Source organism: Arachis duranensis, chromosome 3 (assembly GCF_000817695.3).
Source record: "Arachis duranensis cultivar V14167 chromosome 3, aradu.V14167.gnm2.J7QH, whole genome shotgun sequence".
NCBI lineage: Eukaryota > Viridiplantae > Streptophyta > Magnoliopsida > Fabales > Fabaceae > Arachis > Arachis duranensis.
In genome coordinates, this window is record NC_029774.3 from 29,926,306 (window position 1) to 29,949,884 (window position 23,579).

General features: G+C 35.2%; 3 protein-coding genes across 3 annotated transcripts; 2 read left to right on the forward strand and 1 right to left on the reverse strand.

Annotated features, from left to right (window-relative positions):
* Positions 1 to 7,853: 7,853 nt before the first annotated feature.
* LOC107478477 (uncharacterized) lies at positions 7,854 to 8,519 on the reverse strand. The gene has a single exon (XM_016098616.1). The coding sequence runs from the start codon at positions 8,517 to 8,519 to the stop codon at positions 7,854 to 7,856; it is 666 nt and encodes a 221-aa protein (XP_015954102.1).
* A 4,172-nt stretch (positions 8,520 to 12,691) lies between these two features.
* On the forward strand, positions 12,692 to 13,502 carry LOC107478478 (F-box protein At5g65850-like). Its single transcript, XM_016098618.1, has 3 exons — positions 12,692 to 13,114; positions 13,207 to 13,280; positions 13,424 to 13,502. Exons 1-3 carry the CDS (start codon positions 12,692 to 12,694, stop codon positions 13,500 to 13,502), a joined length of 576 nt encoding a protein of 191 aa, XP_015954104.1.
* Positions 13,503 to 15,502: 2,000 nt separating this feature from the next.
* LOC107478429 (F-box/kelch-repeat protein At3g23880) lies at positions 15,503 to 17,146 on the forward strand. The gene is made up of 2 exons (XM_016098566.3): positions 15,503 to 16,632; positions 16,908 to 17,146. Exons 1-2 carry the CDS (start codon positions 15,515 to 15,517, stop codon positions 16,948 to 16,950), a joined length of 1,161 nt encoding a protein of 386 aa, XP_015954052.3. The 5' UTR covers positions 15,503 to 15,514; the 3' UTR covers positions 16,951 to 17,146.
* The last annotated feature ends 6,433 nt before the right edge of the window (positions 17,147 to 23,579 follow it).

Below are 23,579 nucleotides of genomic sequence, written 5' to 3' on the forward strand. Positions count from 1 at the left end.
TCAAGCCAAATATTGGTTCATATTCATTGGTACTATCTTTTGTCTGTTTTATATGTTTTATCCAATGATAACACTTTTCTGCGGGGTTTTGTAAACTTGAGCCACTGGTAAAGTTGGTTATGAAGATGTTCCTTTAGCAAATTTTAATCCTGCTTCCACTCCAGCCTCTACAACCGCCTCTGCTAGGATGTCAAGCTGTGAATCACTCTCTTAAGAGGGCTGAGTTGGTTGAGATGCTGGTGAACTTATTCCAAGGCTAAAGGAAGGCCTTTCATCTTCACTTTCCCTGGGTTGAGCAGCACTGCAGGATGATAGATATTTAACAATGATATTAAATAAAAATGATATTTAATCACTACAGTGAACTGAAATCCAAACAAATAGTGAACCCAAATCCAAACTAACGATGAACCGAAATGATATTAAAGAAAAGCAAGTAACATACCTGTCAAAGGATGACAAGATTATAGTTTCTTTTTCTGAATGCCGTGCCACCAGAGGTTCTTTGGATTGTTCTTCATCAGAAACTTGATAGACATCGGCATCCTTGAAAAATTGTTCAAGTACAGAGCTTGTAATAGACCCTGTAACACCCTACTTGTTGGGTTCTAGAAGGCAGCTATAAGAAACAGAAGAGAGTCCAAAGACAACAACACATTGAACTCATTTCTGGTTTCAACCGAACCATAATTAAACCATGTATAAGCAGTAAACATTATCGATATTTATATAAGCAGTAAAACTTACACATCAATAGCTGCTTCTTGTTTGGATTGTTGCTCTGTTGGTTCTTCGCAGGGCTGTTCCAGAGGTCTGCTTCATTAAACAGTAAACATTTCTATAATTATCCCAAACTATTATCATATTTAACAATGATATTTAACAGAAATTACACTAATCATTATAGTAAACCGAAAACCAAACTTATACTGAACCAAAACCTAAACGTACAATGAACCGAAATTATATTAAACAAAAGTGATATTAAAGAATTTAATGCTTACATATTAACAAGTGCTTCTTGTTCTGATTCTTGTTGCACCGGTGGTTCTTGGGCTTGTTGTTCTTGTTCTTTTGCAGGGCTGTTGCATTAAATAGTAAAGATTTGTATAATTATCCCAAACTATTATCATATTTAACAATGATATTTAACAAAAATTACACTAATCATTATAGTGAACCGAAAACTAAACTTATACTGAACCAAAACCCAAACTTACAGTGAACCAAAATTATATTGAACAAAAGTGATATTAAAGAATTTAATGCTTACACATTAGCAGGTGCTTCTTGTTCTGATTCTTGTTGCACCGTTGGTTCTTGGGCTTGTTGTTCTTGTTCTTTTGCAGGACTGTTGCATTAAATAGAAAACAGTTCAATAAAAACCATTAAAATTAATAAAATATATTTTTATGTGAAACTTACTCTTCATTAGAAACTTCATACACATAGTCATCTTTCATTAAGTCTTCAATTACAGAACCCGTAAGAGATACTGTAACACCGTGCGTTTCAGCTTCTTGAGGGCAGCTGTAATAAGCAGAAGAGAGTCCAAAGAGAAGAACAGATTGAATTCATTTTTTGTTTCAACTGAACCATAATTAAACCATTTATAAGCAGTAAATATTGAACAAGATTCATGCGGTGAATAAATATTTATTAACTTACTCATTATTAGGTGTTTATTGTATTTCCTCTTGTGGAGGGATATACATGAAGTCATCCTTCATCAACTCTTCCTGAACTGAACTTGGAAGAGACAATGCAAGAGGAGGTCTAAGGAATGTAAACAAAAATAAAGTTAATGTTGAATAATTAAAATAATTAGAATTTGTTTTGAAAAATAGGAATTTGCACATTGAAAAACTCACACTTCCAAAGGTTCAGAACGAGTTTGTTGTTGAAACTCAACGATTTATACTTCAGATCAGGTGTATCTCTAGTGACATTTAAACAGAATTTCCTTGTGATTAATTAAACAAAAATTATTATCTAAAAGAGTAACATAAAAAATTTTAACTTACACTCGTGGAGTTTTAAACGTCTTTCTTGGGAAGATTTTCTTTTTTCTACAATATTTGACCGGGCTATCCGGGATATTTTTCCTAAAAAAATAACTAATTAAAATTAGAAACCAAGATTAAAAGTAGAGGTCTAGAAAGACATTAAATTCATTTTTGGGCAACCACTGAACCAAAAATACAATATGCAGTAAACCAATTTACCTGGTATTGCTCGCAGCATCTACAGAAGGTGTAGAGCTTCCTTGTGTCTGTAAGACTTGCTCACTATCAATATTTACAGTCAGCACCCTAAGCAATATAAATAAATATTAGTAATTGAATCTAGAGACATTAGAAAAGGTTGTAGCAAAAGTATGCCAAGTAAGAAAAAGAATTCGGGAATAATAAATTGAATTTTACGTCTGAGAGGAATCATTTTGTCCCTGTGGAGAGTCAAACTGATCCGGAGCAATGTTTGTTGATTGAGGTCCATCATTTCTTTTCTTTGATCTTTTCTCCATTATTATCTCCAATGCTCGTTTTCTTTTTTCGGCGGCATTGTCTTTTTCTTGTTCAGTTCTGAAAGTTCATAAAATAAGTATCAAGAGACCTAAAATCTAAGTATCAGTAAAAGAAAATATTATTCGAGAAACTTACTCCTTCTCAAGTTGGGTTGGTGTTTTTGCCGCTCTTTCTGGTTGTTTTCTTCTTTTTATTATGGATGTTTTCTTAGTTTCATTTTCTCTGTAAAACAGATAAACACATTGAATTTATACTAGAGACAAGACACTAACGATGAAGTCAACCCAACCCAAAGATATCACCGAACCAAAATAAATTAAACTGCTAAACTGAAACATAGAAGCCCACCGAACCGAAAATAGATATATATGCAATCAACAAATATACTTACTCGTTTTCGGATTCGGTTGTGCTCTCTGAATCTATAGGCACATGCTTTGTTTTTTTGGTTTGTTTTTTAACAACTTTCAATGGTTGTTTTCTTTTTTTGTTGTGGTTTTTTTTTTATTTCTTCTTCTCTGCAATACATAAGAAAAATTGCATGAGAACAAATTTAAGCAAATACAAATTAAATGAAATTGAAATGAAAATTAAACTTACTGGGTTTCTGTTTCAGATTTGGAAAGTCTTTCCTCTCCTGAAGAAGAATCTGTCTCAACATTTTTCTTTTTATTTTATTTTCTTTTTCTTTTTTCTCCAAGTTACTTTTTTCCTTTCTTTTTTTGCATTTTGTACAGAAGTCCCTAAAACAGAAACAAGGTTTCAATTAATTAATCATCAAAATAACAAATTAACAATTCGGTTAACCGAATAAAGTAATTCTACCAAACCGAGAAATATTCATATGGTGAACTGAAAGCATTCATATGGCAAAAGAAAAACTATTTATTCATCAAGAAAAATGTTTCTTAACGCAGCAACATTCAAATGAACAAAAGTAACAATTTCAAGTAGGACAAATAATTTAATTATAACCTAAAAGTATTACAAAGCAAATTTTTCGGGGAATTTTAGTATAGTACTTACCAATGGTTGTGTTGTTTCAGATGAAATCCATTCAATGATCTTTTCCCTTGTCCAATAGGCCACCCATGGTGCAGGGGGAACATCGGGTGCAAATGGGCAGGGGAACTTTGTTTCATGGAAGTATATCAACATTAATACAAAGACACAACCATCAACAGACTGTTTGTTCCCCTCTCTCTTGTTTTCAACTCCTTTCATTAAGAAGTTGAGAACATGCTTTGCCCAATTCCATTCCCTAATCTTATCCACATGAAAGATCGGTGGCCTGTGGATTGGGGAGGCCACACTTACCATTGTGGGGAGCAAGAAGCACTTTTATATGAAGACAACAAAAGTCCTCTTAAATTTTTTCTGGTTCTCCTCCCCTTCTACATCCATATCCAGCACATTCCTTTCCAAAGTTGCCAAGGAAATATTTTTGACGCTGTTAAATATTTCCTTCTCTTATGGAGTCAGCTTGTTGTAATCAACCTTTTCAGGAAAAAGATTCCCTACAATATTTTAATAGCAAAAATAAGACAAAAACGGCCAGTTTAATTATCCGAACACCAATGAACTGAAAATAATCAGTAAGTGGAAAATATATTACCTCCATTATTTATGCCGAGGGTAGCTGCTACCTTCCGAGGAGTTATGTTTATTGTCCCCTGTAGAGTTTTCAGGCATCCTCTCTCTATATCAAACTGATCAATCAATTCTACCAACAGTGTATTGGAGACGTTCATTTCTGGCACATGTGCCAGACCACCAAATCCTATTTGTTCCACAATTTTTTTCTTTTCTTGACTCATTTCCCTGTACACTGTTGCTATTGCCCTTGTTTGGCATCTACAATAGTGAGTTTTCTATAAATTTTGAAACAGAATGTGAGGATATATTTATAATACAAAATAGATATTATTCAAATGAAAGTGAATAAATATATTTAATCTGCCTACGTTATAATGTGCCTTCTCCTTCATTGTTGCCATATTTTTGTTGTGTTTTGCTGTAATAAAAAATTTTGGTCAATATGTCATTCAATACAAAACTCATTCAATACATCAACAACCCACAAAACCGAAAATTCTTCATGCACAGAAGCAAAATCACAAAGGTCACCGAATTGAAAAATGTTCATTTTGTTAATAAATCATTATCAATTTTCAACCAACAAGAATAGTGTTCTTCAATGGAAAATAAGTACTAAAGATAGTAACAGAGCTCTAATTAAACTATCCAAACCAATAATAACAAGCAACAATATCTTAAAGCCCTAGTTATGTCTCTAATATGAATTGTTTTAAACAAAACTCATTCAATACATCAACAACCCCCGAACTGAAAACCCTTCATGCAAAGAACCAAAATCACAAAGGCCACGGAACCAAAAAACGTTCATGTTGTTAATAAATCATTATCAATTTTCAACCAACAAGAATAGTGTTCTTCAATGGAAAATAAGTACTGAAGATAGTAACAGAACTCTAATTAAACTATCCAAACCAATAAGAACAACCAACTATATCTTAAAGCCCTAGTTATGTCTCTAATGTGAATTGCTTTAAACAAAACTCATTCAATACATCAATAACCCACCGAACCGAAAATCCTTCATGCACAGATCCAAAATCACAAAGGCCACCGAACCGAAAAACGTTCATTTTGTTAATAAATCAATATCAATTTTCAATCAACAAGAATAGTGTTCTTCAATGGAAACTAAGTACTGAAGATAGTAACAGAGCTCTAATTAAACTATCCAAACCAATAAGAACAACCAACTATATCTTAAAACCCTAGTTATGTCTCTAATGTGAATTGCTTTAAACAAAACTCATTCAATACATCAACAACCCACCGAACCGAAAATCCATCATGCACAAAACCAAAATCACAAAGGCCACCGAACCGAAAAACATTCATTTTGTTAATAAATCAATATCAATTTTCAATCAACAAGAATAATGTTCTTCAATGGAAACTAAGTACTGAAGATAGTAACAGAGCTCTAATTAAACTATCCAAACCAATAAGAACAGGAAACAATATCTTAAAACCCTAGTTATGTCTCTAATGTGAATTGTTTTAAACAAAACTCATTCAATACATCAACAACCCACCGAACCGAAAATCCTTCATGCACAGAACCAAAATCACAAAGGCCACAGAACCAAAAAATATTCATTTTGTTAATAAATCATTATCAATTTTCAATCAACAAGAATAATGTTCTTCAATGGAAAATAAGTACTGAATATACTAACAGAGCTCTAATTAAACTATCCAAACCAATAAGAACAAGCAACTATATCTTAAAGCCCTAGTTATGTCTCTAATGTGAATTGTTTTAAACAAAACTCATTCAATACATCAACAACCCACCGAACTGAAAATCCATCATGCACAGAACCAAAATCACAAAGGCCACCAAACTGAAAATCATTCATTTTGTTAATAAATCATTATCAGTTTTCAATCAACAAGAATAGTGTTCTTCAATGGAAAATAAGTACTGAAGATACTAACAGAGCTTTAAATAAACTATCCAAACCAATAAGAATAAACAACTATATCTTAAAGCCCTAGTTATACTGTAAAAATCATTCGCAATAGTTCAATCAACTAAACGAAGCAAATCAAACCAGTAGAACTGAAATGAAACTAGGCGAAATGTGACATTGCAAGATTTTAAATGAACAGTAGTTTTCTCATACCTTTTGTAGTCTTTGTTGCTGTTTTTGTTTGTTTCTGGTTGTTGCTTACGAAATCTTCTTCCGATTTGTTCGTAGTAGTGGTTTCTACAAAGAATGTGATTGAAGTTTGAGTGATGTTCAAAGAGATTCGAAGAGAGTGAGTATTTTGGAGTATTGGCTTCGTGTTGAAGATGTAACGTTAGTTCATAATGAAGCGCGAATGAAAAAACGAGGTGTTTTTTGTGTGGCGCGTGTTTCTCACTGCTTGAAACAATTTGGGCTTGGGCCTATATGGTTATATAGACGTATGGATGTGTAGCAGCCCTCTATTAATGTCATATAAGTAGTTAATAGGACAATTTACCTATATAAAATGAATGGAAGAAAATTTACTCAAATGCAACAATTCAGAATCTTTTACCTTCGTGTCCTATTACTTTTTTATATAATCTGTGGTAACTTACCACGTTTTAGTTAATTACACATAAACCGTGGTAACATATAACGGTTTATGAAGAGGGCTTTATGAATATAAAACATGGTAACATACCAAGGTTTATGAAGACGGCTTTATAAGCATAAACCTTGGTAACTTACCACGATTTATGAGGAGAAAAATTCTATGTATACACGGTGAAAATCATTGTGTTGAAGAGGAGCATTTTCACAATGACAAGTGAAGATGAGAGTTTCCTAGTGTTAGTACATTGTTCGGGGAAAATTCAAAGATGCAAGAATATTAAACAACTTAACATGAACTTAACATACATAATATAATGAACTTAACAATAACAACTATGAACTCAACATCTAATATTAAACAACGTAAGCATTCGTAATATAATGAACTCCACATCAACAACAAAAAAAGCTCGTAACATCTAAAGCATCTCTGGCAGCAGTATGTCCTCACTGGTCACAGTTCCTCCGCATATGGCCGGGCTGACGACAGAGTCCACAACGCTTCGGGTGGTTTGGAGCAGTCTGATCCATGCTACCCCGGATTCTAGTTGACTTTAGACATCCATCTCTTGCATGCCTCACATTAGGGTTGGGAATGACAGTCGGACTAGCATATTTGGCTAGAGGCCTTCTGGATAGGGGGCACAAACCCTTGCTTGTACATATTGAACGCCTTAGTCATACGATACACGTCATGAACATATGATGCCCAATTCAGACGTGAGTGGGCGCAACATGCAATGGCATGACAACATGGGTAATGCATAGCCTGAAAATAGCCACAGTCGCAAGAGTGATCCTTAAGCGAAACTCGATAGCTACCAAGCGAGAAGTTACCAATGGGTGTCGTCTCAGCCACCATATACTCGGACTGGTGCCTGTCGTATAAAGTAATGGTAAATCATCTCAAGTCTCTCATGTTCCGCTCTATTGCTTTCACCAACGCCTGAAGAAATTCATGCCCAGTCCCTATTTATGCCTCCGCCATTTGTCCTCGGACCATGAATAGCTCAGTGAGCCTTCCGTATATGGACTTAACCAATGAAGTTACCAGGAGGTTCCGAGTACCTTTCAACACAGAATTTACACATTCACTAATATTGGTTGTCATGTGACCAAACCGTCTCCCGCTATTCTGATGCTGGGTCCACTTGTCATATTCCATTCAATTAGCCCAATCACACATAGTCGGATTCTCAGTCCGCATAATGTCAAACCAGTAATCAAATTCTGCTTCAGTATTTGCATAGGCAGCATTCACTAACATCCTCCTCACGTCTTGACCTTTGAAGCTGAGGCTAAAATTTGCCACCACATGACAAATACAGAACAGTCGAAAAGTACGTGGAGGTAGCCAACCACCATCGGAGGCCTTAAGGGCAGCCCTGATGCCGTTATGCCTGTCGGAGATAACAAGAATGCCTTTCTGCGGCATCATATGCTGTCGTAGGTTGGATAAGAAAAAGGACCATGACTCCGCATTTTCTCCCTCCAAAAGTGCGAACGTTATCGGTAAGATGTTCAAGTTCCCATCTTGCGCTAACACCAGCAGCAAGGTACCTCCATACTTTCCATACAAGTGGGTACCGTCGATGCTCACGTTGGGCTTACATTGTCGAAAGGCCTCAATGCAGGGTGGAAATATCCAGAAAAGATGATGAAAGTAGACTGTAGACTCATCTACCTGATCCCCAAGTCTAACCAGAGAAGTCTTCAATACTGTAATCGTCCTGGCCATGGTGGACTGAACCCCTAGCATCCAACGTGGCAACTCGGCATACGACTCTTTCCAATCTTCATATCTTTGTGCTATTGCCTTCTGCTTTGCCATCTAAACCTTCCTGTAACTAGGCCTGAATCCATAATTAGCTTTCGTTGCTTCTTGCAAGACCTTTATTGTTACCGCAGCATCCGCCCTAACCAATGGATAGATCATCACACAGATAACATGGTAATCAAGCTGCCAGTGGTCACTAGAAATTGAGGTAGCCAAGTAAGTGTGCAGATCATTGTACCTCCTAACCTTCCAAGTGCCCTTTCGTGCACGAAGCGATATGCAAATCAACCAACTACAACCCTTGCCAAACTCCTTATATTTCCTATGATACTTTAGGTGATCCAACTCTAAGACCCTATACTTAACACCTCAACAGATGCTATAATCCTTCACACTCAAAACAACTTCATCTTTATTCTGGAATGATTGCTCAATCTAAAACTCTGTAGAAGAACGCCTAACAGCAGCATCTCCATATGCCTGTTGCCCCAGAGCCTCCAAGTTTAGAGTGAGAAGTGCGAAGGGTACTGCTGTGTGCCAAAACTTGAAGGCACATGCTGTGTATGTGGATTGGCACCTGTATCATTATTGTTGTCCCCAATTATATCATCAGGCTCCTGGTCTGAGTCATCGTCCCGTATTGCATTCTCAACTCCATCAGGTTTCCCAAACCTTTGAATATCGGGAATAATGTCAGGACCATTGTCCACCTCATATGTCTGATGTTGAACCCCACGATTGAATTTAGTGCGAAAGATCCACTTACAACCAACTGCATTCTTGCCAGGTGGTAAGGAGGTAATGGTCTAGGTTTTGTTTTGTTCAAGAGCAGCAAGTTCTGCATCAATAGCCTTTCTCCAACAATCATGCATGCCAGCCTCAGAGTAGTGTTTAGGATCAAGGTTGTTAATGATATCAAGAGTGAAGGACAGGTGCTTTAGAGAGAAAGATGTGTATAACAAATGGTGAGACAAAAGGATACTTACAATTTGAAGATAATTGGACAGTTTGAATGGGATCTCTATGTGAATGAAGGGTGAAGCAGTGATAGTCCTGAAGATAATATGGTTGCCTGCGTTCCCCTTTAGACTGTCCTAAAATAGGAATGGAAGGTGGTGAATTAATGGTGGCAGATTGAGTAACTTGATTAGAAACTGTATTGGAGGTATGAGTGTCATGCAAAGATGCAATAGATGATGCAGTATGAGGAATAATGTCAGGGGCTGCGTGATTAGTTGCTAAAGATGGAGTGTCATGAATGTTAGGATGAAATACAGAAATAGGATACAAATCCAAGAAGGGATCCGAATTTGTAGATGTGAATGATTGTGATGCAGTGGAGTGTGAATTACTTGAAACATTTTTGAAAGAAAAATGTTGTTCAAAAAATTCAGTGTTTCGGGACATAAAGATTTCTTTAGTTTCTATGTCAAGCAAAATTGAACCTCTAGTGCCGATTTTATAGCCTAGAAAAACGCATTTTCTGGACCTTGGATCCAACTTTCGTCTTCCAGCAGTGAGAGTGGAAGCAAATACAAGGCAACCAAACACCTTAAGTTCACTTAAATCTGGTTTAGAAATGAAATAGAGCTTCACAAGTAGTCATATTGTTCAAGAAGGCATTTGGCAATTGATTTTATCAAATGAATTGAATGTTGTACAGCATAGTGCCAAAAGCATTTTGAGACAAATGAATGAAACAAAAGCGCTCTAGCAATAGCGAAGATGTGTTGATGTTTGCACTCCACAACACCATTTTGTTGTGGAGTTCAACACAAGAGGTTTGATGCTTAATGCCTTTTGAACTGTAAAACGATTCCATTTTGAATTCCAAACCATTATCAGTTCTAATTTGCTTGACAATTTTTTTCAACTTGTACTTCTTGGATATAGCAAGCATGATCAGTAGCACCACTGTCAATTATCCAAGAGATTTTATGAAAATATGCACTCAAAATATGTCTACCTTTTGGTTGAGTGAGGGTGGCTGAAGAAGTAATATGGTTCACATTAGTTGGAGCTGTCATGAGTGGTTGCTGGAGCAGGGCTATTAACATTTCCTTCTGATCAGTAGTCAAGACAAGCACGTCTCATTACTCTTATCATCTTGACCAGAATCAATTAGCTCAGCACTGGAATCCTCAATTGCCCCTTCAGTGCTGATATGATTTGTAGATTTCTACTTCAAGTGTGTAAGAAAACCATTCTTCTTATAACAATTATCAACCAAATGACTAATTTGGTTGCAATAAGTGCACAGCTTGGAAGTATACCTCTTCCATAGCTTTTAGAAGCTTGTGTACCTCGTCCTGAATTTCTGCCTCGTCCTCTGCCTCTCAAGGTAGGGTTGTTGCCCGAAGAGTGCTACACTTCCATTGAGTTTGCAACTATTTTAGTATCCATGAAATCTGAATGGAACTAGCGTTCTTGCTGTGTTAACATAGCCAAGACAGTATTGATATCAGAAAAAGGCTTTAAAAGCATGATCTTAGACTTGACAGTGGGATATTGCTCGTTTAAGTCTCTCAAAAATTTAACAACATATTCCTCAGACGCATAATCTCTAATAATTTTCAATCAATAATTGCAACTATTAACACAAGCCAAACAGCTAGGAGTTGTATGAAGATTCTCTAATTCCTCCCAAATAGATTTCAATTTAGTGAAATAAGTAGTGATAGTGGAATCAGCTTGGCGAATAGCATAGAACTCCTCCACCAACTCACCAACTCTGAACACATCTCCATGCGGTAGCGAATTTTCAGACCGTTCCATAAATCTGAAGAAGAAGTGATCCACATCACACTCTTAGCAATTTCTAGACTGAGAGAAAGATTAATCCAAGAAAAAAGAAAGTTATTGCATCGATCCCAAGCTTCGAAGGTAGCTTCATGCTTAGCAGGTTTCACAATTGATCCATCTAAGAATTTTACCTTATTCTTTGATCTGAGAGTACGCCACATATCGTGTGACCACTGATAATAATTTTGAGGTGTGAGCTGAAGAGGTATCAATGAAGTGCTAGGACTTTCTCCAGGATGAAGAAAATAGGGGTTGATTGGGTCTGAAATAGGGGAAGAACCAAATCTGGTGAATTGAGCTTGGAATTGGGAGAATTGGGCCATGAAGGCAGTGAATCGTTCGAAATCCGCAGTAGAATGAGCAGAGTTGGTATTGGTATTCGTATCATCGGGCGCCATTGAAAGATCGCAAGCTCTGATACCATGTAAAATGGTACCAGTGTGATGCAGCAAGCTGTCAAAAAAAGAGAAAAGAAGTGAAAGCTAAAGCTGATGATAAAGTTTCGGCATATTGAAAAAGGTTCGAAGAAGTCAGAAAGAAATTTAGATGATGCTTCATTCATTCAATATACAGAGAATGTTCATCATCCAAATTTTTCTCTGACTTCTTCGAACCTTCTTCAGTGTCCTCTTCAATTTCAATATGCTGAAGCTTTATCATCAGCTTTAGCTTTCACTTCTCTTCACTTTTTTTGACAGCTTGCTGCATCACACTAGTACCATTTTACAACACCTGTAGATGAAAAGTGCTTGAAGGATGATTTTGGATTTCGAAATGCAACTTCATGATGGATTTGAGTAACTATTAATTTCATAGACCAAAGCTTAGATCTAATTTAATTTGGATAAACAACTTAATTAAGTTCTTTTGAAAAAAGAGTTTACACAATAAATATTTATATTAAAAATAAGTTATAAAAAATTATTTTATATTTGGTTATTTTATGTTTGATTTTTTAATCTTAAAGTGTTTATTTTAAAAGAAGGTGATAAAAAAAATTATTATAAAAAAGTTATTTTTTTAACTGTTTCATAAATACTTAAATAACTTTTTAAAAAATTATAATTTAATTTTAAAAAATACACCAAATATTAATACTATAATTTTTTATAACTTTAAAAAAAATTATTTATGAATCTATCCAAACTCCAAACTGATTCTTAATTCAATAATTCTACACTTAAAAAAAACATTTTTTCATTTGTTTAATTTTTTTAATAAATTAAACTTTTTTATTAATTATAAAAAAATTGTTTTTCAATTTCCAATCTAAAACTGACCCTTCCCTTCCCTTATGTTTCCAAAGCAATTTCAAGTCTCCGAGTTGAGTGAATTGTTATGAATTGCGAAAAGCTCAGCATTCCAAGCATATCAAGAAGAAGAAGCTGAAGCACAATGTGAACAAAGCACAAGAGCAATCGAGCATGGAGAATAAGAATCAGAATGACAAGAGCAAGAGCATTCACGACATCCTCCCTCTTGACCTGATTCACATAATCCTACTGCTGGTACCGATCAGACATCTAGCTCGCCTCAAGTGCCTTTCCAAGCTGTGGTGCTCTCTAATTTCTGATCGTGACTTTGCGGAATTTCATTTTCACCACTCTCCAGCTGCTACCAAGGCATGCTTCTTCACAGAAAATCTCACTATGGCTTACTTGGTTTACTTGATGCATCCCAAAAAGAGGCGTGCCCCCCTTTCTAGAAGAAATCACCTTCTAATTTTGAGGTATTGGGATCCTGCAGAAGCTTTATTCTCTTGCATCGACATCCACATTTTCTTGTGGTATGGAACCCACTCACTGGATTCAGCTAAAGAATATCCTATTCTCATATTGTTCCTCGTGGTAACTACCACAGCTTTAGGCTTCCCTGCGGTGGGCATCTGCATGCATCACAGGATGATTACTTAGTTGTTAAAGCTTGGACTATCTATCAGATTCCTTGCAAAGTCTTTCAGCCATTGTTATCCAGTAATGGTGATATTATTGGAAGAGGTTATGATAAAACAGGGTACTTCATATACAATGTCAGAGGAGACCTGCTCAAGCATTTTAAAAATCTTCGTCCGCCTCCCATCTCCCATCCGATACTGTGTATACAGAGAGTCTCTTGCGGTTTTGCCAATGACTTTTACCAGTTCTGCTTTTTTGCAGGCCATCAAGTTCACCATTAAGTTTAGCATCACCAAATACTCAAACAAAAAAAGAGAATGAGGAGCCAACATACAAGTGAACAACTTGCCACTTGGGGAGAACATTTGAAAAGTGCGAATGAAGTTTAGTCTCTTTTTAAATCCAATATATCTTTTGAATCAAATCTAATAGTAATATTTCTTGGTTGGTTATGCAAAACTTTAAAGGATTTATTTTGCAAATTACATGATATCCTTCTTCTTTTAATCTTTATCTTTAGCGTGGTTGTTTTTAGAAGTTCACTAGCAAATGATCGCAAACCAAGAAACAAAAAATTACAGTATATATATGAGGGTTGTTTTATTTTGGGTATATTGGTGGCAGAGGGGCTTACTTGAACATGTTTTGAACGGATAAGTACTCATATAAATAGTTTTGCGCGCACTCGCATAGTCCCATGTCTCTCTATTTTGATATAAAGATGAAGTACGATTTTCTTCATTTATTCATTTTGTTGTCTTATGTTAATTTAGCTTCAAATTTTATCATGTCAAAATCTTATGAACTCAATCCAAAACTTTTTAAATGTAGATTCTTTTTGAGATAATACGTTTCTCGTACAGACTTCAGATGCAAAGTGTGGAGTTTCTTATAAAATTCCTGTTTGCCTCTCTTTTATCGAGCAATGTGTGCTTATTTTATTAATCTTGTATCTAGTTTAATTTTAAACTATTGGGAGTAACATACATAGTGAATAGCTTTTGAGGAGAAGTAGAATTAGCATCAGAAATTTTAGCCATGAAAATCTTTCACAGGCTATATTATTGTGCTGAACTGGCGATTACTATACATAAATGTACTTTTCTCGTTGATTACTACCTCCAGTTAACACCTAGATTTAGCAGCATGCACAAGTGATGCCATAAATAAGAGAAAGAGAATCAGGAGCTAACATTCAATTGAACAATTTAGACATGTGATTTTGCTGTAAATAAAACAAAGGGTACGCAAGTTGAGTGGGAAGAAGCTTCAAGAAACTCAAGTTTTATTTTGCTTTGAATTATGATCTTCTTTCCAAATATGAAGGGAAAATAACTCAAGAACATCTGAAAATTGAAAATAGAGTTTAACATCTTGTTAATCCAATATATCTTGAGTTTAATCTGATAGTAATATTTCTTATATTATCTGTTTTATTTTTCCATTTTTTCATCTTCTATATATGTTGAAAATTTTCGTTTGCTTTTTATGTTTTATCCGTGTAATTTTTTTTCCCCTTTGCTGCATTATCATGATTCATGAGTTATCTATCATTGAGTTACTGGTTTTGTTTTCTTAGTACTAACCCGTCTGTTTAGATGATTATGAAGGGTTTACTATTAAAATTTTTTATTTTTTAAATATTTTATTTTTACTATTAAAATTTTTTCAAATATACTAAAAGATCAAAAATAATTTTGTTAATATCTTAATAATACTCATATAATTTGATAATGTGTTTACTAAAACTACTTAAACACACCTTAAAAGATATAAGTTATAATATCGTAATTTGAACATGATTTTTATATAAATAAGATAAAAAAAAACAAAAATTAATCACCATAATTTTAAAAAAGTTAAAGACTAAATTTGTGTAACAAAAATGCTAATCGAACGTAAAAAATAGTCACTAAATTAGTTATGATATATTTGTGTATAAATATATATATTTTTAAATTTTATAATATCTATTTTATATTTTAATATATATTTTATTTAAATAATTACTTTAATAATTAATTTTTAGAATATACATAATATACTTGTTATTGCTTTACATTTTTTGAAAAGCAATATATCTAATATAAACGTTTAAAAAATTAGAGACTAATTTTTCATTTTTATATCCTAAAAATTTAATTTCTTTTTTATTATTATCCATAAATTTACAAAATAAAAATTTGGGGTTAATACCTTTAGTTTTAACTAATAATCCCGTGTTTTAACTTAACTGTCATTTAATTTTAATTCCAATTTAATTTTCATTGTACATATTGTATACTGTATATAATAGCTCCTCATACTTTATCATAACCTAAATAGAAGAACAAAGCCAAAGAGGCATCAAGCATGGAGAAGAAGCAGAAGAGCATTCACGACATCCTACCTCATGACCTGATTCACACAATCTTACTGAAAGTGCCGGCCAGAAATATCGTTCGCCTCAAGTGCGTTTCGAAGCTCTGGTACTCTCTCATTTCCGATCCACACTTTGCGGAATTGCATTTTCAGTACTCTCCCACAGCCACCAACGCATTCATCTTCACAACAAACTGCATTCAGGCTTACTTGGCACTATTTATTGAGAACAATCATGGAGCACGCTTAAAAGTGGTGTATCCCCCTTTCAAGAATAAAACTGATTTTAAGGTCCTGGGATCGTGCAGAGGCTATGTTCTCTTACATGGAAACCCACATTTTCTTGTGGTATGGAACCCACTGACTGGATCCAATAAAAGAATATCCTACTCTCATATTGTTTCTCGTTGTAAGCACAAGGGCGTTAGCCTTCTCTGCAAGTTCCATCTCTATGGATTTGGTTATGATGCTTCACAGGATGACTTTTTAGTTGTTGTAGCTTGGCAGGATAAGGATGACCATTATCATTTTGATTGCGTTTCCTTGAGAACCAATTCATTGATTAATCTTGATGCTGCACTCCCCAAATCATTAGGTCTTATGGAGTGGCAACCTCATGGATTGCTCTTGAATGGTGCTATTCATTGGCTGCCTTTGTCTCTTAAGACTTACAGGGATACTATTCTTATCTTTGATCTGAAGGAGAGGACTTTCTCAATGATATCTGCCCCGGAACAACCTGAAATGAGTGCATGCCCCTATTCAAGTCTCGCCTTACTAGGAGGCTGCCTAGCCTTGTATTATCCCAATAATGATAGCTGTAACACTCACATATGGGTGATGAAAGAATATAAAGTGCATTCATCTTGGACTCTCTATCAGATTCCTTGTGTAAACTTCCAGCCTTTGTGCTTATCCAGTAATGGTAATATTATTGGAAGAGGTTATATTTCTAATGATAAAGTAGAGTACTTAATATATATTGTCAGAGGAGACCTGGTCAAGCATATTAAAAATCTTCCTTGTCAGCTCCCTTTCCATGAGACCGTTACTGTGTATACAGAGAGTTTCTTGTGGCTCCCTACTGACATTAAGGATAAGGATAATCGGTATGTAACTATTCTCCTATGCTTTGCACCAAGCTATTCCTGTTAAGTTTTCATTGCATTGTGATTAATGAATAAGTAATGAGTAATATGCATTATGCATCTAAGTTCCAATCAAATGTCACTTTTGTCTATGGATGCTGAAATTGGAATTTATCAATGCTTAGGGAATCATTGATCGCTGTCTTGCTTCCTAAAGCCTAGTATTGTGGCGAGGGATTTTAACTTTTAAATTATTTATTTTTTCATGTGTAATGCAATGGTGATCTTTTCTGTAGGCCATCAGAATCAGAAAGATGTCAAACAAAGAAAGAGAATTAGAAGAGAATGACTGCAACAGAGACACTTAATTCTATTGTAAATAAAGTGTAGGATTGGCAAACTGAGCTAGAAGAAGCTTGTAGAGAATTTTATTTTATTTTGGCTTTGCTTTAAATTATGATTTTCCTTCCAACTATGAATGTGAAAAACAGGAACATTTGAAAGTGCAAATATAGCTTCCTCTAGTTAAATTCAATCTGTTATATTAAATGCTTTATCTTTATTCAATATTTCCTTGGTTGCATTATCATGTCTACACAGAATATCACACATCAATATGAGATTTAACATGTAAACTAATTGTTAATTTGTCAAGTTTGGTCTTAGTAGTAAGTATTTCAGTATTTTGTTTGTTGGGATTACAGTTAGGATCGTTGTGTTAGCCACTTGAATTCTTAATTGTTCATAGAGCATGTGCTCGTAGGACTTTCTATCATGGTAGGTTAATTGAACCACGTCAAGTTTTCTGTTTTCATCTTATATTTTGTTGTATTGGTAATGAAATGTTGTAGCATGTTGATATAGTTACTATAGTGGTGTAAATTTTACATTTTTATGTATTACTTTTAACGTTATTTTGTTAGGTACTTCCTAGTTTTAGGATTAACTTTTAGTTATATTTTTATTAGATGCAATTCTGAACTTTTAAGCTGGGGTGTGGACACTTTATCGCAGTCTTGTGTCTCTTTGCTCTTCTTTGCCCTATTATTCCTAGATCTCTATTCTCTATAGAAGTATCATAGCAAAATGAAGACATAACTTGCTAGCTTCCATTTTCTTTTAACCCGTTTCTGAATGTGTAAAAAAAGATGAAAGCTATTGCACTCTGAAATTAAAAGAAAAAAAAAAGGGGGATTTATGAGCTGATCTAGATACAAATAAATGTTTAAGACTAGAATGTTAAATATGCCTTTCTTAAGTAGGCATAATTTTATATTTGATTCTTCAATTTTTTTTTTGGACATTTAAGATTATATTCTTCAATTGGATCTTTATATAGGTCTTTTCTATATCAAAAGCGTTAAAATTATTAGAATATTTCTTTTAAAAAATATGTGTTCAAAGATCTCATTAGATTCTTCCTTGTGAATATTTTTAATTTGTAAAAAAAATATTTCATTAACTCTACTATTTTTTCCTTTACAAATACATAATTACAAAATTAAAAACAAAGACAAATAGAGTAATTAAATATTTAAAATTAATCTTTTATTACTAGGCTATTTTTTTATGTGATTCACACGTATGAGTTACCATGGAGTTATGAAATTTTAGAGTAATATATAGTATACCCTGTTTAGGGGGGAAGAAATCAGACCGTCCGATTTTTTTACAGAGAGAGGGTGACAATCGAATAGGATATAGATGCAACAAAGCCAACTACGAAAGCAACTGCATGCGCATCAAGTGAAAGCAGGACAAAGGTGACACTTGAATGAGATATAGATGCAACTAGGGGTATGCATGGGCCGGGTGAAACCGGGTTTGATGTGACTTAGACCCCACCCGAAATATATACCGGACCTATTTATTAGACCCGAACCCGACCCTAGACCCGATGAAACCTATACACTTTGAGACCACGATTATACCGGGTAAAAACTGGGTGAAAACCGGGCCGTTGACATTACATTACCTTGATACCTTCTTATAAACTAGCATGTGAAAATATCCAAATTTTCAATACTCCAACTATTATTTGACATGGTAAAATTTACTTAGAAAAATAAAACAAGAACCAACTCTTCTCTAAAATTAAAACATAACCATAATCAATACTAATATTGTCTAATAACACCAAATATTTAAATCAATACAAATAATACAATATTATGCATTAATTAGTCTAAAATCTTATGCATTTTAAACATAAAACATTAACTTATAGTCTTATAATAACTAATAACACAAAATATTAAGGTTTACAATACTTAAATTCCACATAAGAATAGCCATCATCTATCACTAATAACACAAAATATTAATTGTGTACGATGACCGGGCCATCGGACCGATTTCGGGTGACCTGAGCTATGGCCCGAATCCGACCCGAAATAATGACCGGGTCTATTTTTGAGATCCTTACCCGGCTCTAGACCCGGTAAAATCACACCAAATTAGCCCCTAAAGTGTTCGGAACCGGACCGGATCTTCGAGTTGGGCCGGGCCATACACACCTCTAGATGCAACGAAACCAACCACAGAAGCAGCTGCATGCGTACCATGTGAAGGCAGTACATACTGTGTACTGTCCGATTACCAAAATTGGACCATCCGATCACAGTCATTCCAATTGGTCTATCCGATTTATTCTGAGTAGTCATCACAACCCTATAAAACACCATATACCTTCATAATCATATTATACAGTATACACCAAACTCCATATCAAAATTATAATACTCTTTATATACCCATAAATTTACAAAGATGAAAACTAGGTGCATGTACCTGAGTTTCCACATAACAATTTGGGGTTAATGCTTTATAAGTTTATCTAATAATCCCGTGTTCGGAAGCAGATTCAAATCCCGTGTTGTACCAACGCAGAAACCCTAACAAAAGAACAAAGCTGAAGATTGATCGATCATGGAAGAGAACAAGCGGAAGAGCATTCACGACATCCTCCCTCTTGACCTGATTCACATAATCTTACTGAGGATTCCGGTCAAACACCTTGGTCGCCTCAGGTGTGTTTCGAAGCTTTGGCACTCTCTCATTTCCGATCCAGACTTCGCGGAATCGCATCTTCACCTCTCTCTCGCACCCACCCATGCGTGCATCTATAGAAAAGTCTCCACGAAGTCTTACCTTGTTCACCTTGAAGAAGTATTTAATGGCGACAATTACCAAGTAAAAGAGGTATCTTTCCCTTTCAAGAAGCAGCCACCGTCTAAGTTTCGTGTAATGGGATCCTGCAGAGGGTTTGTTCTCTTACGTCAAGAGCCACACTTTTTTTGTAGTATGGAACCCACTCACCAGATTCAGCAAAAGAGTATCTTACTCTTGGTTAAATATTCTTCATCGTAGTAAGGGCAGGTACTTTTATTTTCCCGATAATGCGATCCTGTATGAATTTGGTTACGATGCGACACGGGATGACTACTTAGTTGTTGTAGCTTGGAAGGATAGTAACTGCCAACTCTTAGATTGCTTGTCCTTGAGAACCAATTCATGGATTAATCTTGATGCTGCACTCCCCAAACGATTCGGTTTTTGTTTGTGGGAATCTGAGGGGTTATTCTGAATGGCTCTATTCATTGGTTGCCTTATTCTCTCAAACATTACAGTGAAGGTCTTCTTATATTTGATTTGAAGGAAAGAAGTTTCTCAAAGATATCTTTGCCTGAACAACTCATAATGGGTGGTCCTGCCACATTTGTCATACTAGGAGGGTGCCTAGCCTTGTATTTTCAGGACTATGTTGAAGGTAACACACACACATGGGTGATGAAAGAATACAGAGTGCACTCATCTTGGACTTTGTATCTGATTCGTTGTTTAGAGTTTGAGCCTCTATGCTTATCCAATGGTAGTGATATTATTGCACTAGATTCTATTCTGGCTAGACCATTAAAGTTTGCCAAATATAATATTAGAGGAGAGTTGCTCCAACATTTTACATGTCCTACTCATCTTCCACACGATATTTACAAATATGAAAGTTACCTTGTATATACAGAGAGTCTCTTGCTGCTCCCTAGTGATAGCAAGCATAAGGATAAGAAGAACAATAATGTTATTTAACTCTTCTGCTATGCATTGCACCACATTATCCCTGCTAGTTTTTATTGTTTTGTGATTAATGTAAAGGGGTGAGCAAGATGCATGTGCATCAAGTTGCATTCAGATGTGAATTTTGTCTATTCATGGTGAAACTTGATGTATCAGATGCTTGGGGGATTATTAATCAGTGTCTTGCTTTCTAAAGCTTGTGACCTTTACCATGAAAATCTTATATATGCTTCCTTATTGTGACTGATAAAACCCTTGGGCAAAAAACTATTGGTAATTAACCAAGAACTGAAGTTATAGTATATGCCAAATGGAAGAAGTTCACGACAGTTTCTTGAGTTGATACTTAAAATGGCCCCCTGAAATTTGAAGACAGGCTCAATTTGACCCTTAAAATTTCAATTGACTCAATTTGAACCCCCAAATTTGAATAAGTGACTCATGTTAGCCCTTCTGTTAATCTCCGTTAACGGCACGTTTACCTGGAACATTAAGTGACACGTGGGCTTGACAGGTGAGCTTATTAAACGACGTCGTTTTTTTCCTTGGCGCGTAATCTCTCTTCAAACGACAGCGTTTTCCATTCTGAGGTTAAAATTCAACAACACCAATGATCAAACCACTCAAAACAGAGAAACTCTTCTTCTTCTTCTTTATTCTCTAGCATGCATCATATTGTGGAAGATCAATGTCACTGCTAGTGTAGGGCGCTGGCAAAGCTTGTCGCATGTATTCTTGTTTGCTAGCACGAGAAAGAAGCTGCGCACCACTGTTTCTCCAAAAAAGGTTAGTAACGCAAGCATTCTATGTTTGGGTTCAATGTTATGTTTTGTATCTTCTCTTGGTTGGGGTTTACAGGCCATTAATTTGCACTCTATTTGATACTCAAATGGATTGGTCCATTGTGAAAGAAGATAGTTTTAGTTATTGATCCCCTTCTGTTAGGGTTTTTTTTTTTCTTTTAAAAGACTAATGATTAACATTAACTGTGTTACAGAGAAGAGAGAAGAAAGGACATCTAAATTAGTGAAGTCTACCACTTCTTTATGTACCAGTTTCTTTCTATAGATGATTTCAATAGCTGAGATCTTTTTCTGAAAATATAAAATGAGAAATTCATGAATGAGTAAATAGATTATGCTTATCAATGTGATAACATGGAGCTGTTAATTATGGATAACAAAAAATTATTTAGATGTTTACCATAGGTTTTGCGTATGGCATTTATGGAAGAATTTCAATAAACAATGGAAGGAGTTGGAGTTGAGAGGAATGCTGTGGGACTATGCTAGAGAAACTACTCGCCACAGGTTTGAACAGAAGATGCTTAGACTAAAGAGGAGAAATGAAGAAGCATGGGCATACTTGGACAAGTGGCCTAAAGAGTCATGGACAAGAGCATTTTTCAGTCATGGACCAAAGATGGACAACATTTGTAACAACGGCTGTGAGGTATTTAACTCAAGAATTAAGGAGTTCAGAGCGAAGCCAATTATAACACTACTAGAGGAGGTTCGAATGTTTGCAATGAGGTCAATTGCCAAAAATAAAGTCAAATTGTCTCACCACATTGGCAAGCTACCCCCAATCCAACAAAATCGGCTGCAAAAGATTAGGAAAGACTCGTAAAAATGGACACCTATATGGTGTGGAGATGATGGCTACCAAAGGTTTGAAATTCACGGCTGGCCTACTAACATGGTAGTTGATTTAAGCAAAAGCATCTGCACTTGTAGATTTTGGCAGATAATAGGTCCAACATCATATCTTAATTAACATTTTTAATGTATGGCATTTAAGAGTTATATATTATGACTAATTAAAATTTGAAAATCTGTAGGCATGCCGTGTGTCTATGCATGTGCAGCAATTTCAAGGATAAATAAAAATCCTGAAGACTTTTGTCATCATTGGTTGACTATGGAGGCATATAGGGCAATATACATGCATTCTCTAAATCCAATATCGGGTGAGGAATTGTGGGAAAAATCTGAATACAACAGACCTCAAGCACCTAAAACTAGGAGAAGGCCAGGAAACTTCAAGAAGAAAAGGAGAAAGGACGCTGATGATGAGCCTTCGAGCAATAAGAAGTCTAAAACTGCAACGAAATTAAAGAGAATTTACAAAGAATTTACTTGTACTTACTGCGGTATTAAAGAACACACTAAAAGAAGTTGTGCTCATAGAAAAGCTGATGATATTGCAAGTAGCTGTTGTAGCTAAATCCAAATCCCAAAATGGAGCTAATGTAAATGCACCTGGTGATGCTGCGACAACTGCTGGTATACAAACTGTGGATGCTCCACAGGCTTCGGAGATGAACATCACCCAACCCACTGTTTCATAGCCACAAATTATAGAGCAGGTACCATTATATAACACATTAATTAATTACATTTATGAAAATATCATGTGTTTATTCATCATCTATCAAATATTTCTAATTACATGTAGGTGCCTCCACCTCCACCTCCACTCACAAGGCTGGATAAGCTGCCGCATAAAAGAAGAGCAACTCCTGGTGTGGAACCAATACAAGGAGCTAGTTCTGGGACAGCGTCAAAGTTTATAGAATTTATGAAATTCGTCTCTACTCCGGGCTTCAAAGCACCAAAGAAGAAATAGAGATCAAATTATGTTGTCTTTTGTGGATAAATTGATAAATGTAATCCAAAATTGTGTGTTTTGAGGTTATTTTGTGGTTGAAATTTGTGTCTGTAGTTGTTTATGCCCTTTTTCATGTCTTGTATAGGGCTTTGTTTTGGAACCTCGTAAATAGTCCTTTTGTTTTGTGAATGTAATGATGACATTCTAGACATCACTCTTAGTTTATCATGTGTTACAATGGTCATTGTCATGACTATAGTTGACCTATGAAATCAGATTCAAGG

Bases quoted from the DNA above. Each gene is read 5' to 3' on its own strand.
- LOC107478477 (XM_016098616.1), bottom strand. From the start codon at position 8,519: ATGGCAAAGCAGAAGGCAATAGCACAAAGATATGAAGATTGGAAAGAG.
- LOC107478478 (XM_016098618.1), top strand. From the start codon at position 12,692: ATGGAGAATAAGAATCAGAATGACAAGAGCAAGAGCATTCACGACATC. The intron at 13,115-13,206 runs GTAACTACCACA...ACTATCTATCAG, and splicing joins TTCTCATATTGTTCCTCGTG to ATTCCTTGCAAAGTCTTTCA. The intron at 13,281-13,423 runs GTACTTCATATA...GCTTTTTTGCAG, and splicing joins AGAGGTTATGATAAAACAGG to GCCATCAAGTTCACCATTAA.
- LOC107478429 (XM_016098566.3), top strand. From the start codon at position 15,515: ATGGAGAAGAAGCAGAAGAGCATTCACGACATCCTACCTCATGACCTG. The intron at 16,633-16,907 runs GTATGTAACTAT...TCTTTTCTGTAG, and splicing joins ATTAAGGATAAGGATAATCG to GCCATCAGAATCAGAAAGAT.